The following is a 13,962-nucleotide window of genomic DNA, read 5'->3' as shown; positions in this document are numbered from 1 at the left end:
CGTGTGAGGTGAGAGCCCGTGGGTGGCATGGCGGCCTGGGATTTTTATCTTTTCTGCTGGAGCTTGGAGCCCTCAGCTGTCAAGACGGGCAACTATATCCTTTTGAGTCTGCCCCACCACAGAGACACAAGACGCCGGGGCCACCAATGAGCACACCGTTGAAATACCGATATGCTTGAACTCCTTCCCCAGGCGTAACTGGGGCAAGATGTTTAGTCTCATTAAGTCACCCCCAGCAATTACTCCACAGCCAGCCATTCGCTGGAGGTTCCCAGTCACTTCAGGGCCCAAGTCTTCCACGATTTTATTGCCGCAAAGGAAAGACACGCAGATGAGGGGAAGAAGACGGACTGCTTGTCTGGGGAAGGCCAAGCAGATCTGGGAGCAAGCGAAGGGGGCAGAAGGTCCTGAAGGCTGGAGGTGTGACACATGCTGGGAGAGTCCAGGGGACACCCAGCCTTCCACACGCTTTTGGGTGGCCCCAGCACACAGGATGCCTGCCATCATCCCTGTGCACAGCAACAGCAGCACAGGAAGGCCAGTGCAGAGCACTTCTTCCGCGCCTTCCAGAGCCGGTACCTCAGCCGTCGTAATCCAGGTACACTGCGTGGCAACCTCATTGCAGCTCGTACAATGAAGAGGGTCTCAGTTGCGAGCGAAGAGACAGAGGAACTGACGTCGTCCGTCATGCCTTGAATGGCTGTGAGAGAGAGGAGCGGAGGCAAGGTCAGAGCCTGTGTTTGCGGGGACCCCGGGAAGGGCCCCATCCCTGGAAGTATTCAAGCAAGGTTGGACGGGGCTTTCAGCACCCTGGTCTAGCGCGAGGCATCCCTGACCAGGCAGATGGGTTGGAGTTCGATGACGTTACAGCTCCCTTCCAACCCAAAGCATTCTGTGACTCTGGTTTTATGATTCTACCAGCTCCTGCTGTGGCCAGCGCCACCCAGCTCTTCCTGTGGCCAGGCAGGAGCAGGGGGCAATCCGCCGATACCCCGCTGCCCTCACTTACCTTCATAGATGATGGGGAGCTCCTCCTCATGCCAATCCCTCACTCGCCGTGCAATGAGCCCTAGGTAGTACACACAGCCTGTCACAAACTCTGCCCGCCAGCCCTTCCCAGCAGCACCCCTTCCCCATCTACCCCCCGCTGGCCCTGCTGGCCGGGCCACCTCCTCCTCCTTCCCTCGGGCACAGAGGGACCCCGGGGCTCGGGCTCACCGATGAACCTGACAGCCTCCAATCGCAAGGGCTCCTGCGGGCTCTGCAGGTATGGCAGGCTCTGGCGCAGGTGCTCATCCAGGCTGTTGTCCTCCAGCTGCACAAGAGAGAGCGCAAGGGCATGGGGCTGGTGCAGAGCCTTCCCCTCGGACAGCTGCCTGCCCCATGCCCTGGGGCGCTGTGGGCTTGTCCAGTCTGGGTCGGGGCCTTCAGAGCCGTCCTTACCAGGCACTTGCCGAGTCTCCATGTTTGCTTTCCCTCCAGCAGGTCCACGAGCTGTGTCCTCTGCAGGAATTTGGCAGCATCGAGAAGGGTTTCCTCTGCGGCCTGAAGAGCAGCAGAGACTTTGAAGTGGCACCCCCAGCTCTCAGGGGACCTGTGTCCCCAGCCCCTTGGCGAGGCTGCAGGGGCTGCACGCCTCTGCACGGCCCAGGGCACTGTGTGGGGCAGGCTGACCACAGGGAGCAGGCGTCTGCTCCGTGGTGTAGTGCCCGAGGGAGCTGGGGCTGGATGCAGGGAGCAGGGATGGCAGCAGAGCCCACGGCTCCGTCCCTCCTGAGGGTGCTCAGTCCCACCCCGGGGTGTCAGCATCGCCCTCCCCAAATGCCCACGCTGGGCAGAGAAACCAACCTCGGCCACTTGCTGGTTCTCGTCGTGCAAGTGGAAGAACAGCGGGATCACGCTCTGGCGCACGTGTTTCTTCAGCTGCTTTTTCTTCCTTGCTGCAAAAAGGTGGCTCATCACAGCTCTGAAGAAGTGGATGGATTGCAGCTGCGTGGAGCTGGATTCCTGGTGGGAAGGAAGAAGTGAAGACCTCAGCACCAGCTGCTCCAGGCCCACCTGGGCAAGGGTGTGAAAATTCACAGGGCACAATGCTTCCTGACAGCACCCAACATCCATCAGGAAAGGCACAGGCCCTCAGAGACCCCCGCTGGGCCCTGTGCCCTCAGCCTTACACTGTCAAAGAACGCTGGCAGCCTCTCTGCCAGCTGCAGAGCGGTGGGGCTGGCCTTGCTGATGGTCATCTCCTTGAACATGTTTTTGAGCACAAACAGTGCATTTCCAGCCACGTCCCCTTCCAACTCTGGCAGTATCCCCATGATCTCTGGCACCAGGAACTCCATTTTTTTCGCCTGTGGGGAGCAACAACACCGTGTTGGGCTGTGCTGGCAAACACTCTCAGGCTGTCAGAGCCCACAGTGCCCAGAAGCCACGGTCCTGCCCCAAAGGACTTGGGCAGGCGCATGGGGAGGCACAAGAGTTGGGAGCAGCTCCCACAGCACTCGGTGCCCAGCCAAGTCCAAGCAACGGTGTTAGCCAGCATCCCTGGCCCAGAGCCACACCACCAATGGGGTGTGTTCAGCCGGCTGAACCCTGCTTACCACATAGGGTCTTCTGCTGAGCGTTTTGAGGCCCTTGAGCACCAGCTGACGCATCGCCGTGCACTCACTCCTCAGGTATCTTGGGAAGAGCTGCATGACTCGAAGACACTCCATTTTGAGGTCCTCACAGTCCAGCATCTGAAAAACACGCCTCAGTCAAGGCTGGAATTGGCCAGCAGAGACCTCGCTCACGGGAAGCACGAGAAACCGCAGACAAGTGTCACTCTGGCAGTGTGTGCCAAGGGGATGAGCCCCAAGGGATGAAGCCCTGCCCCAGCTCCACCGGCCAGCCTCTCCCCACAGCTGTGGCCACCAGAGGGTGGAGTGGCGAGAGGCAGCTCAGGCCGGCACCGCTTGCCATCGGGCTCACCTCGACCAGGAAGGCCATGGCGGGGACCTTCCAGCGTGGCTCGTTGTTGTTGAGCCACGTTTCCAGATACAGCACAATCTGTCGGCGCTCTGTTCTTGAGACGTATTTCATCGCCCTGGCAGAGGGAAGAAGGCAGGGTGAGTCCTGAGCAGGAGTCCTGAGCAGAAGTCCTGAGCAGGACGGGTGAAGTGCTCCTGGCTCTGTTCCAGCAGCCACCAGCATTTCATGCTCCCGGAGGCCTGGTCTTTCCCCACCTCTCCTTGCAGGGAGGAAGCCAGCGCCCCACAGCAGCGTGCACCTCGGGTGCACCATGGGCTTCCTGCCCCTTCTGAGGAGACCTCATTGGTGCCCACGGGCAATTCACGCGCCCCGGGCTCTGCCGGTGTCCCTCAGTGCCCTCACCTGGCCAGCAGACCCACTGCCCAGTGGTGGCTCTCAGCGTGGAGTAGCATCTCCCAGATATTCCTCTTTCCCAATTCAAGCACCAGCATATCATACCCAACACGGCAGAGCAGTGCTTTCAGAGTCAGCAGTGCGAACCTGCAGGCAGAGCACAGCCCAGGTCACACCCGGATCCCTGGCCCAGGCTCCAGGACCATGGGAAGGATGGGAGGAGGGGGACGAAGCACCTGCTAGGGCTGGTGGCAATGCCCTCCTCCTGCTGGCATTCCCTGAAGAAGGTCTCCACCTCTTCTGGTGTCTGCTGCGCGCTTGCGAAGATTTGGAAGAGCAACACCATCAGGGGTAGAGAGAAGCTCATCTCCTGCTCCATTGGGTAGTTGGCTGGCCGAAGGAGCTCCCACAGCACCCTGGTTGCCTGCAGAAAAGACCCAGAGATGGCACTCACTGCTGAGCCAGCCCCGTGGCACGGCCCCAGTGTGGGAGGCCGAGGCTCAGGTGCAGACATGGGCCGCAGGAGATGCAGGCAGAGCACCCGGCCTGGCTCCCATCCGGAGCTGAGCCACAGGCAGCCTCCCTGGGGCGGTGGCAGTGTGCCCTGGCTGAGCCTCCTGCGGCCTGCCACCAGCCTGGGCTCTCCGTCCCAGCCCCTGCAGCCTGCTGGGCTGTGCCTTGGCCCTGGCCTGTCCCCTAAAATGCCCTAAGCCAGGTTTGCAGCCCACCGCCTGAGGCAGGGAGACGTAGTGACAGGGGAGGAGGGATAGCTGCCCCGAGATGCAGCCCCTGGGGGGAGAGAGGGCTTGTTCAGAAACTCACGGCCAGGGCGAAGACATCCGTGTTGTCCCCGTCAGAGGTGGACGTCCTGTGAAAGGGCCAGTCCTTCAGCACGTGGCACAGCTCTGTCATCACCTTCTTTTTAGTCCGGGATGAGACGACCATCACCCTCCACATGGTCACGGCAGCTCTGCAGGGCCAGAGAGCTGGGTCAGGGGGGCCTTGGCCACAGCACCAAGACCTGGGCACCCGTGGAGGGGCCCAGGCTGGCTGCCAGTCCTACCTCTGCCCCCTGCCCCTCACAGGCAGCCCCTGGCGGGCCCTGTGGGGCAGGGAGGGATTGTGGTGGCAGGCTCTGGGGCTGACGTGCCAGGGCTGGGAAATGGGGCGATGCAGAGCTCGGCCCCTGCAGAGCACCCTGAAAACTGCCATCTGCCTGGCAGCTGGCACTGGATGGGCTCGAAAGGCTGACGGGCCCCGAGCCATCAGGGCAGGCGGGCCCCATACCTGTCGCACGCTGGGGAGCAGCGCAGCAGAGTCACCACCACGTCGTGGGGGTGCTCCTCGGCCAGTTCCAGAAGGCTCTTGTCCAGGCGGTGCTGGGCAGACTGTTCTGTGTTGGACACGAGCCACTGGTAGATGCTCCTCAAGATGCCCGGTGCCTGAAGGAGAAAGGGCTGAGAGTGGGGCTGCTGCCAGAGCAATCCCTTTCCTGGGGTCCACTGACAAGCGCTTCTCTTCCCACCACTCAGGGCTGGCCAAAAAGGATGTCACATGCCCAGCAGACAGAGCTTCAAGGGGGGCACACGATCCCCCAAGGGCTTGAGACCCACTGACTGGATACTTACATGATGTGGAGGGATGACACTGTGTAGTACACGCTTATCCAGCTCGACTGCAATGGCCTCCTGCTCCTGATGTTGCTGCTGCTCCTGTTCTGTCTGGTCCCAGCCTGGATTTGGTGAAGACCAAGCACAGACAGAGCTGAGGGTCCGTGGGAGAGGCTGGAGGACATAGCCAAGACCATGCTGCCCAGGCAGGGTGATCCCCGAGCCAGGAACTAGCTGGGCACTGAGCCCAACCTCTCTTGTGCATGCATGGGAGCCAGGTGTTCCCCAGCAGACGCGGCATGGTAAGGGCGGAGAGCCCTGCACCCCACAAGGTGCTTGCTGCCATGGCGCAGGAGAGGTCTGTAGCCACAGGATGGCTGCCCACGGCCTGCCTCTCCCTGCTCATCCCATGGGTTTGGACGGTTCCCCTCGCCCCGTGCCACATGGGACAGCAGCTCCTGTGAGGACGGCAAGGGGCAGAGGCAGCTCGCAGCTGCCAGCCCTTCAGCCCAGCTCAGCCTCTCACCTGCCTGCAGCACCTGCACCTCGGTCAGCTCATAGGGCTGCTGCGCTGGAGGGGCATTAACCTTGGCCTCCTCCTCCTCCGTCCAGGCCAGCTTGGGCATGCTGGGGTCTCTCCCCGCCATGCTGCTGAGGTCTGGCCTCAAGGGCTCCCACCACAGGGATGGGAAACGCTTCCAGGAAGCACCAAAGACACGGGCAGCAGGAATGGGGTGGCTCTGCAGGGACTCCTTGCAGCTCCACTCCTTCCCGACCTGTCCTGCCTCGTCCTCCAGGAAAAGTGGGGAAACCAGGCTGCCAGCAGCATTTCTATCCCGGAGGTCACAAAGGGCCGTTGCCTGGACACAGCCCGCATCATGGCAGCTCACAAAGGGCCCCGTGACCCGCTGCCACCTGCCTCGCCCCTCAGCCCCCTCCTGCCACCCCATCCCCTCACGGCTTCCCAGTGCCCCAGCTCTCTGAAGCACCCATCAGCAGCCCCTTGTCACAGGACCACCAAGCGCTGGCTGGGAAGGGACCTGCGGGGCTGGGTCACCAAACCTGTGGTGACAACTTGTGGAGCCATCAAGGCAGGTGGGCCCCAGACCTGCCGCACGCTGGGGAGCAGCGCAGCAGCGTCACCACCACGCCAAGAGACTCCTGTGCAGACGGTGCAGCAGGAGGGTGCCGCAACCGTCCCACCGAGACAGGCTTATGCTGAGCATTGTCCAGCATCTCCTCCTACTTCTCTGTTGGCCATACTGGCCCCCAGTTAACTTCCCACTGATTCTGCTCCCCAAAGGGCATCCGTTCTGGGTGGGACCCCACAGCACAGGGGACGAGAGTGACCGAGAAGGAGCGGCAGAGAAGAAGCGTTGTAGACTGACCATAACCCCCATTGCCCCGTTCCCCTGCGCCGCTCGGGGGGAGGAGGTGGAAGAGGGTGGATGGGGAGGAAGGTGCTTTTGGTTTCTTTCCTTTGTTTCTCACTTCTCTAGCTTGTTAGTAATAAACAACAAATCTTACTATCTCCCTATGCCGAGTCTGTTTTGCCCGTTACGGTAACTACTGCGTGATCGCCTTGTCCTTATCTCAACCTTTGAGCCCTTTTCACATATTTTCTCCCCATTCCTCTTTGAGGGGGGGTGAGAGAGCGGCTGTGGTGGAGCTCGGCTGCCCACTCGAGCGGAACCAGGGCAGTAATGCTACGGCTTGATACTTCCACGCTTCTCCTTCTTGGGGCTGCCTCAGTGAACCACACGCTGCTGAAATCGGGCTCAAACTGGGGAGGAGCATGTTCACCGGGGCAGGAAGGGGGCTTCTCATCTGGCTTAACCTCTACTGGTTAGCGCATGGGAAGAATCTGAGGTGTGCCCTCCTCTATTCGATGGGCATGCCCATAGGGAGCTCGTTGCACATACCATTTTCTAAGGGATTCCGTTTGCACCCCGGCGGCAGGGGTGGGGTTCCGGCAGTTACCGGTCACTTGAGCGCTTTGGAGGGCCCTGGCAGAATGGTTGGCTCATGGTTTATCGTTCTGACACCCCCCTGTGAAGCTGGACGGACTACAAATGGCCCTTTTCCCAGGTAAAGTAGGGCTTCTCGGCATCCTTGAAACTTCGGGAAAGTTTGCTTGGGGCGAGTGGGACCTTTGGATCCGTGCTGCCACGTGTGAGGTGAGAGCCCGTGGGTGGCATGGCGGCCTGGGATTTTTATCTTTTCTGCTGGAGCTTGGAGCCCTCAGCTGTCAAGACGGGCAACTATATCCTTTTGAGTCTGCCCCACCACAGAGACACAAGACGCCGGGGCCACCAATGAGCACACCGTTGAAATACCGATATGCTTGAACTCCTTCCCCAGGCGTAACTGGGGCAAGATGTTTAGTCTCATTAAGTCACCCCCAGCAATTACTCCACAGCCAGCCATTCGCTGGAGGTTCCCAGTCACTTCAGGGCCCAAGTCTTCCACGATTTTATTGCCGCAAAGGAAAGACACGCAGATGAGGGGAAGAAGACGGACTGCTTGTCTGGGGAAGGCCAAGCAGATCTGGGAGCAAGCGAAGGGGGCAGAAGGTCCTGAAGGCTGGAGGTGTGACACATGCTGGGAGAGTCCAGGGGACACCCAGCCTTCCACACGCTTTTGGGTGGCCCCAGCACACAGGATGCCTGCCATCATCCCTGTGCACAGCAACAGCAGCACAGGAAGGTCAGTGCAGAGCACTTCTTCCGCGCCTTCCAGAGCCGGTACCTCAGCCGTCGTAATCCAGGTACACTGCGTGGCAACCTCATTGCAGCTCGTACAATGAAGAGGGTCTCAGTTGCGAGCGAAGAGACAGAGGAACTGACGTTGTCCGTCATGCCTTGAATGGCTGTGAGAGAGAGGAGCGGAGGCAAGGTCAGAGCCTGTGTTTGCGGGGACCCCGGGAAGGGCCCCATCCCTGGAAGTATTCAAGCAAGGTTGGACGGGGCTTTCAGCACCCTGGTCTAGCGCGAGGCATCCCTGACCAGGCAGATGGGTTGGAGTTCGATGACGTTACAGCTCCCTTCCAACCCAAAGCATTCTGTGACTCTGGTTTTATGATTCTACCAGCTCCTGCTGTGGCCAGCGCCACCCAGCTCTTCCTGTGGCCAGGCAGGAGCAGGGGGCAATCCGCCGATACCCCGCTGCCCTCACTTACCTTCATAGATGATGGGGAGCTCCTCCTCATGCCAATCCCTCACTCGCCGTGCAATGAGCCCTAGGTAGTACACACAGCCTGTCACAAACTCTGCCCGCCAGCCCTTCCCAGCAGCACCCCTTCCCCATCTACCCCCCGCTGGCCCTGCTGGCCGGGCCACCTCCTCCTCCTTCCCTCGGGCACAGAGGGACCCCGGGGCTCGGGCTCACCGATGAACCTGACAGCCTCCAATCGCAAGGGCTCCTGCGGGCTCTGCAGGTATGGCAGGCTCTGGCGCAGGTGCTCATCCAGGCTGTTGTCCTCCAGCTGCACAAGAGAGAGCGCAAGGGCATGGGGCTGGTGCAGAGCCTTCCCCTCGGACAGCTGCCTGCCCCATGCCCTGGGGCGCTGTGGGCTTGTCCAGTCTGGGTCGGGGCCTTCAGAGCTGTCCTTACCAGGCACTTGCCGAGTCTCCATGTTTGCTTTCCCTCCAGCAGGTCCACGAGCTGTGTCCTCTGCAGGAATTTGGCAGCATCGAGAAGGGTTTCCTCTGCGGCCTGAAGAGCAGCAGAGACTTTGAAGTGGCACCCCCAGCTCTCAGGGGACCTGTGTCCCCAGCCCCTTGGCGAGGCTGCAGGGGCTGCACGCCTCTGCACGGCCCAGGGCACTGTGTGGGGCAGGCTGACCACAGGGAGCAGGCGTCTGCTCCGTGGTGTAGTGCCCGAGGGAGCTGGGGCTGGATGCAGGGAGCAGGGATGGCAGCAGAGCCCACGGCTCCGTCCCTCCTGAGGGTGCTCAGTCCCACCCCGGGGTGTCAGCATCGCCCTCCCCAAATGCCCACGCTGGGCAGAGAAACCAACCTCGGCCACTTGCTGGTTCTCGTCGTGCAAGTGGAAGAACAGCGGGATCACGCTCTGGCGCACGTGTTTCTTCAGCTGCTTTTTCTTCCTTGCTGCAAAAAGGTGGCTCATCACAGCTCTGAAGAAGTGGATGGATTGCAGCTGCGTGGAGCTGGATTCCTGGTGGGAAGGAAGAAGTGAAGACCTCAGCACCAGCTGCTCCAGGCCCACCTGGGCAAGGGTGTGAAAATTCACAGGGCACAATGCTTCCTGACAGCACCCAACATCCATCAGGAAAGGCACAGGCCCTCAGAGACCCCCGCTGGGCCCTGTGCCCTCAGCCTTACACTGTCAAAGAACGCTGGCAGCCTCTCTGCCAGCTGCAGAGCGGTGGAGCTGGCCTTGCTGATGGTCATCTCCTTGAACATGTTTTTGAGCACAAACAGTGCATTTCCAGCCACGTCCCCTTCCAACTCTGGCAGTATCCCCATGATCTCTGGCACCAGGAACTCCATTTTTTTCGCCTGTGGGGAGCAACAACACCGTGTTGGGCTGTGCTGGCAAACACTCTCAGGCTGTCAGAGCCCACAGTGCCCAGAAGCCACGGTCCTGCCCCAAAGGACTTGGGCAGGCGCATGGGGAGGCACAAGAGTTGGGAGCAGCTCCCACAGCACTCGGTGCCCAGCCAAGTCCAAGCAACGGTGTTAGCCAGCATCCCTGGCCCAGAGCCACACCACCAATGGGGTGTGTTCAGCCGGCTGAACCCTGCTTACCACATAGGGTCTTCTGCTGAGCGTTTTGAGGCCCTTGAGCACCAGCTGACGCATCGCCGTGCACTCACTCCTCAGGTATCTTGGGAAGAGCTGCATGACTCGAAGACACTCCATTTTGAGGTCCTCACAGTCCAGCATCTGAAAAACACGCCTCAGTCAAGGCTGGAATTGGCCAGCAGAGACCTCGCTCACGGGAAGCACGAGAAACCGCAGACAAGTGTCACTCTGGCAGTGTGTGCCAAGGGGATGAGCCCCAAGGGATGAAGCCCTGCCCCAGCTCCACCGGCCAGCCTCTCCCCACAGCTGTGGCCACCAGAGGGTGGAGTGGCGAGAGGCAGCTCAGGCCGGCACCGCTTGCCATCGGGCTCACCTCGACCAGGAAGGCCATGGCGGGGACCTTCCAGCGTGGCTCGTTGTTGTTGAGCCACGTTTCCAGATACAGCACAATCCGTCGGCGCTCTGTTCTTGAGACGTATTTCATCGCCCTGGCAGAGGGAAGAAGGCAGGGTGAGTCCTGAGCAGGAGTCCTGAGCAGAAGTCCTGAGCAGGACGGGTGAAGTGCTCCTGGCTCTGTTCCAGCAGCCACCAGCATTTCATGCTCCCGGAGGCCTGGTCTTTCCCCACCTCTCCTTGCAGGGAGGAAGCCAGCGCCCCACAGCAGCGTGCACCTCGGGTGCACCATGGGCTTCCTGCCCCTTCTGAGGAGACCTCATTGGTGCCCACGGGCAATTCACGCGCCCCGGGCTCTGCCGGTGTCCCTCAGTGCCCTCACCTGGCCAGCAGACCCACTGCCCAGTGGTGGCTCTCAGCGTGGAGTAGCATCTCCCAGATATTCCTCTTTCCCAATTCAAGCACCAGCATATCATACCCAACACGGCAGAGCAGTGCTTTCAGAGTCAGCAGTGCGAACCTGCAGGCAGAGCACAGCCCAGGTCACACCCGGATCCCTGGCCCAGGCTCCAGGACCATGGGAAGGATGGGAGGAGGGGGACGAAGCACCTGCTAGGGCTGGTGGCAATGCCCTCCTCCTGCTGGCATTCCCTGAAGAAGGTCTCCACCTCTTCTGGTGTCTGCTGCGCGCTTGCGAAGATTTGGAAGAGCAACACCATCAGGGGTAGAGAGAAGCTCATCTCCTGCTCCATTGGGTAGTTGGCTGGCCGAAGGAGCTCCCACAGCACCCTGGTTGCCTGCAGAAAAGACCCAGAGATGGCACTCACTGCTGAGCCAGCCCCGTGGCACGGCCCCAGTGTGGGAGGCCGAGGCTCAGGTGCAGACGTGGGCCGCAGGAGATGCAGGCAGAGCACCCGGCCTGGCTCCCATCCGGAGCTGAGCCACAGGCAGCCTCCCTGGGGCGGTGGCAGTGTGCCCTGGCTGAGCCTCCTGCGGCCTGCCACCAGCCTGGGCTCTCCGTCCCAGCCCCTGCAGCCTGCTGGGCTGTGCCTTGGCCCTGGCCTGTCCCCTAAAATGCCCTAAGCCAGGTTTGCAGCCCACCGCCTGAGGCAGGGAGACGTAGTGACAGGGGAGGAGGGATAGCTGCCCCGAGATGCAGCCCCTGGGGGGAGAGAGGGCTTGTTCAGAAACTCACGGCCAGGGCGAAGACATCCGTGTTGTCCCCGTCAGAGGTGGACGTCCTGTGAAAGGGCCAGTCCTTCAGCACGTGGCACAGCTCTGTCATCACCTTCTTTTTAGTCCGGGATGAGACGACCATCACCCTCCACATGGTCACGGCAGCTCTGCAGGGCCAGAGAGCTGGGTCAGGGGGGCCTTGGCCACAGCACCAAGACCTGGGCACCCGTGGAGGGGCCCAGGCTGGCTGCCAGTCCTACCTCTGCCCCCTGCCCCTCACAGGCAGCCCCTGGCGGGCCCTGTGGGGCAGGGAGGGATTGTGGTGGCAGGCTCTGGGGCTGACGTGCCAGGGCTGGGAAATGGGGCGATGCAGAGCTCGGCCCCTGCAGAGCACCCTGAAAACTGCCATCTGCCTGGCAGCTGGCACTGGATGGGCTCGAAAGGCTGACGGGCCCCGAGCCATCAGGGCAGGCGGGCCCCATACCTGTCGCACGCTGGGGAGCAGCGCAGCAGAGTCACCACCACGTCGTGGGGGTGCTCCTCGGCCAGTTCCAGAAGGCTCTTGTCCAGGCGGTGCTGGGCAGACTGTTCTGTGTTGGACACGAGCCACTGGTAGATGCTCCTCAAGATGCCCGGTGCCTGAAGGAGAAAGGGCTGAGAGTGGGGCTGCTGCCAGAGCAATCCCTTTCCTGGGGTCCACTGACAAGCGCTTCTCTTCCCACCACTCAGGGCTGGCCAAAAAGGATGTCACATGCCCAGCAGACAGAGCTTCAAGGGGGGCACACGATCCCCCAAGGGCTTGAGACCCACTGACTGGATACTTACATGATGTGGAGGGATGACACTGTGTAGTACACGCTTATCCAGCTCGACTGCAATGGCCTCCTGCTCCTGATGTTGCTGCTGCTCCTGTTCTGTCTGGTCCCAGCCTGGATTTGGTGAAGACCAAGCACAGACAGAGCTGAGGGTCCGTGGGAGAGGCTGGAGGACATAGCCAAGACCATGCTGCCCAGGCAGGGTGATCCCCGAGCCAGGAACTAGCTGGGCACTGAGCCCAACCTCTCTTGTGCATGCATGGGAGCCAGGTGTTCCCCAGCAGACGCGGCATGGTAAGGGCGGAGAGCCCTGCACCCCACAAGGTGCTTGCTGCCATGGCGCAGGAGAGGTCTGTAGCCACAGGATGGCTGCCCACGGCCTGCCTCTCCCTGCTCATCCCATGGGTTTGGACGGTTCCCCTCGCCCCGTGCCACATGGGACAGCAGCTCCTGTGAGGACGGCAAGGGGCAGAGGCAGCTCGCAGCTGCCAGCCCTTCAGCCCAGCTCAGCCTCTCACCTGCCTGCAGCACCTGCACCTCGGTCAGCTCATAGGGCTGCTGCGCTGGAGAGGCATTAACCTTGGCCTCCTCCTCCTCCGTCCAGGCCAGCTTGGGCATGCTGGGGTCTCTCCCCGCCATGCTGCTGAGGTCTGGCCTCAAGGGCTCCCACCACAGGGATGGGAAACGCTTCCAGGAAGCACCAAAGACACGGGCAGCAGGAATGGGGTGGCTCTGCAGGGACTCCTTGCAGCTCCACTCCTTCCCGACCTGTCCTGCCTCGTCCTCCAGGAAAAGTGGGGAAACCAGGCTGCCAGCAGCATTTCTATCCCGGAGGTCACAAAGGGCCGTTGCCTGGACACAGCCCGCATCATGGCAGCTCACAAAGGGCCCCGTGACCCGCTGCCACCTGCCTCGCCCCTCAGCCCCCTCCTGCCACCCCATCCCCTCACGGCTTCCCAGTGCCCCAGCTCTCTGAAGCACCCATCAGCAGCCCCTTGTCACAGGACCACCAAGCGCTGGCTGGGAAGGGACCTGCGGGGCTGGGTCACCAAACCTGTGGTGACAACTTGTGGAGCCATCAAGGCAGGTGGGCCCCAGACCTGCCGCACGCTGGGGAGCAGCGCAGCAGCGTCACCACCACGCCAAGAGACTCCTGTGCAGACGGTGCAGCAGGAGGGTGCCGCAACCGTCCCACCGAGACAGGCTTATGCTGAGCATTGTCCAGCATCTCCTCCTACTTCTCTGTTGGCCATACTGGCCCCCAGTTAACTTCCCACTGATTCTGCTCCCCAAAGGGCATCCGTTCTGGGTGGGACCCCACAGCACAGGGGACGAGAGTGACCGAGAAGGAGCGGCAGAGAAGAAGCGTTGTAGACTGACCATAACCCCCATTGCCCCGTTCCCCTGCGCCGCTCGGGGGGAGGAGGTGGAAGAGGGTGGATGGGGAGGAAGGTGCTTTTGGTTTCTTTCCTTTGTTTCTCACTTCTCTAGCTTGTTAGTAATAAACAACAAATCTTACTATCTCCCTATGCCGAGTCTGTTTTGCCCGTTACGGTAACTACTGCGTGATCGCCTTGTCCTTATCTCAACCTTTGAGCCCTTTTCACATATTTTCTCCCCATTCCTCTTTAAGGAAGGGGAGTGAGAGAGCGGCTGTGGTGGAGCTCAGCTGCCCACTCGAGCGGAACCAGGGCAGTAATGCTACGGCTTGATACTTCCACGCTTCTCCTTCTTGGGGCTGCCTCAGTGAACCACACGCTGCTGAAATCGGGCTCAAACTGGGGAGGAGCATGTTCACCGGGGCAGGAAGGGGGCTTCTCATCTGGCTTAACCTCTACT

General features: G+C 61.1%; 2 protein-coding genes across 2 annotated transcripts; both read right to left on the bottom strand.

The window, feature by feature from the left end:
• Positions 1–287: 287 nt before the first annotated feature.
• On the bottom strand, positions 288–7,643 carry LOC139998614 (maestro heat-like repeat-containing protein family member 7). Its single transcript, XM_072041367.1, has 14 exons — positions 5,500–7,643; positions 4,992–5,095; positions 4,651–4,805; positions 4,186–4,333; positions 3,600–3,787; positions 3,373–3,510; positions 2,971–3,085; positions 2,601–2,738; positions 2,175–2,351; positions 1,849–2,007; positions 1,444–1,545; positions 1,219–1,315; positions 1,010–1,069; positions 288–700 (listed from the first exon to the last, which is right to left on the bottom strand). The coding sequence occupies exons 1-14, from the start codon at positions 5,921–5,923 to the stop codon at positions 504–506; spliced, it is 2,202 nt and encodes a 733-aa protein (XP_071897468.1). The 5' UTR covers positions 5,924–7,643; the 3' UTR covers positions 288–503.
• Positions 7,644–7,890: 247 nt separating this feature from the next.
• On the bottom strand, positions 7,891–13,727 carry LOC113844178 (maestro heat-like repeat-containing protein family member 7). The gene is made up of 13 exons (XM_072041368.1): positions 12,642–13,727; positions 12,134–12,237; positions 11,793–11,947; positions 11,328–11,475; positions 10,742–10,929; positions 10,515–10,652; positions 10,113–10,227; positions 9,743–9,880; positions 9,317–9,493; positions 8,991–9,149; positions 8,586–8,687; positions 8,361–8,457; positions 7,891–8,211 (listed from the first exon to the last, which is right to left on the bottom strand). The coding sequence occupies exons 1-13, from the start codon at positions 13,063–13,065 to the stop codon at positions 8,144–8,146; spliced, it is 2,013 nt and encodes a 670-aa protein (XP_071897469.1). The 5' UTR covers positions 13,066–13,727; the 3' UTR covers positions 7,891–8,143.
• Between the last annotated feature and the right edge of the window lie 235 nt (positions 13,728–13,962).

The sequence above is a fragment of the Anas platyrhynchos genome, chromosome 7 (genome assembly GCF_047663525.1).
Source record: "Anas platyrhynchos isolate ZD024472 breed Pekin duck chromosome 7, IASCAAS_PekinDuck_T2T, whole genome shotgun sequence".
NCBI lineage: Eukaryota > Metazoa > Chordata > Aves > Anseriformes > Anatidae > Anas > Anas platyrhynchos.
The sequence above is the reverse complement of the archived record's forward strand: the minus strand, read 5'-3'. Positions and strand labels throughout refer to the sequence as shown.

Bases quoted from the DNA above. Each gene is read 5' to 3' on its own strand.
- LOC139998614 (XM_072041367.1), bottom strand. From the start codon at position 5,923: ATGGGGTGGCAGGAGGGGGCTGAGGGGCGAGGCAGGTGGCAGCGGGTC. The intron at 2,352-2,600 runs GTAAGCAGGGTT...TGCTCCCCACAG, and splicing joins TCAGCAGAAGACCCTATGTG to GCGAAAAAAATGGAGTTCCT. The intron at 701-1,009 runs GTAAGTGAGGGC...TCTCTCTCACAG, and splicing joins GCTCCCCATCATCTATGAAG to CCATTCAAGGCATGACGGAC.
- LOC113844178 (XM_072041368.1), bottom strand. From the start codon at position 13,065: ATGGGGTGGCAGGAGGGGGCTGAGGGGCGAGGCAGGTGGCAGCGGGTC. The intron at 11,948-12,133 runs GTAAGTATCCAG...TTTCTCCTTCAG, and splicing joins GTGTCATCCCTCCACATCAT to GCACCGGGCATCTTGAGGAG. The intron at 8,212-8,360 runs GTGAGCCCGAGC...TGTACTACCTAG, and splicing joins GGAGGCTGTCAGGTTCATCG to GGCTCATTGCACGGCGAGTG.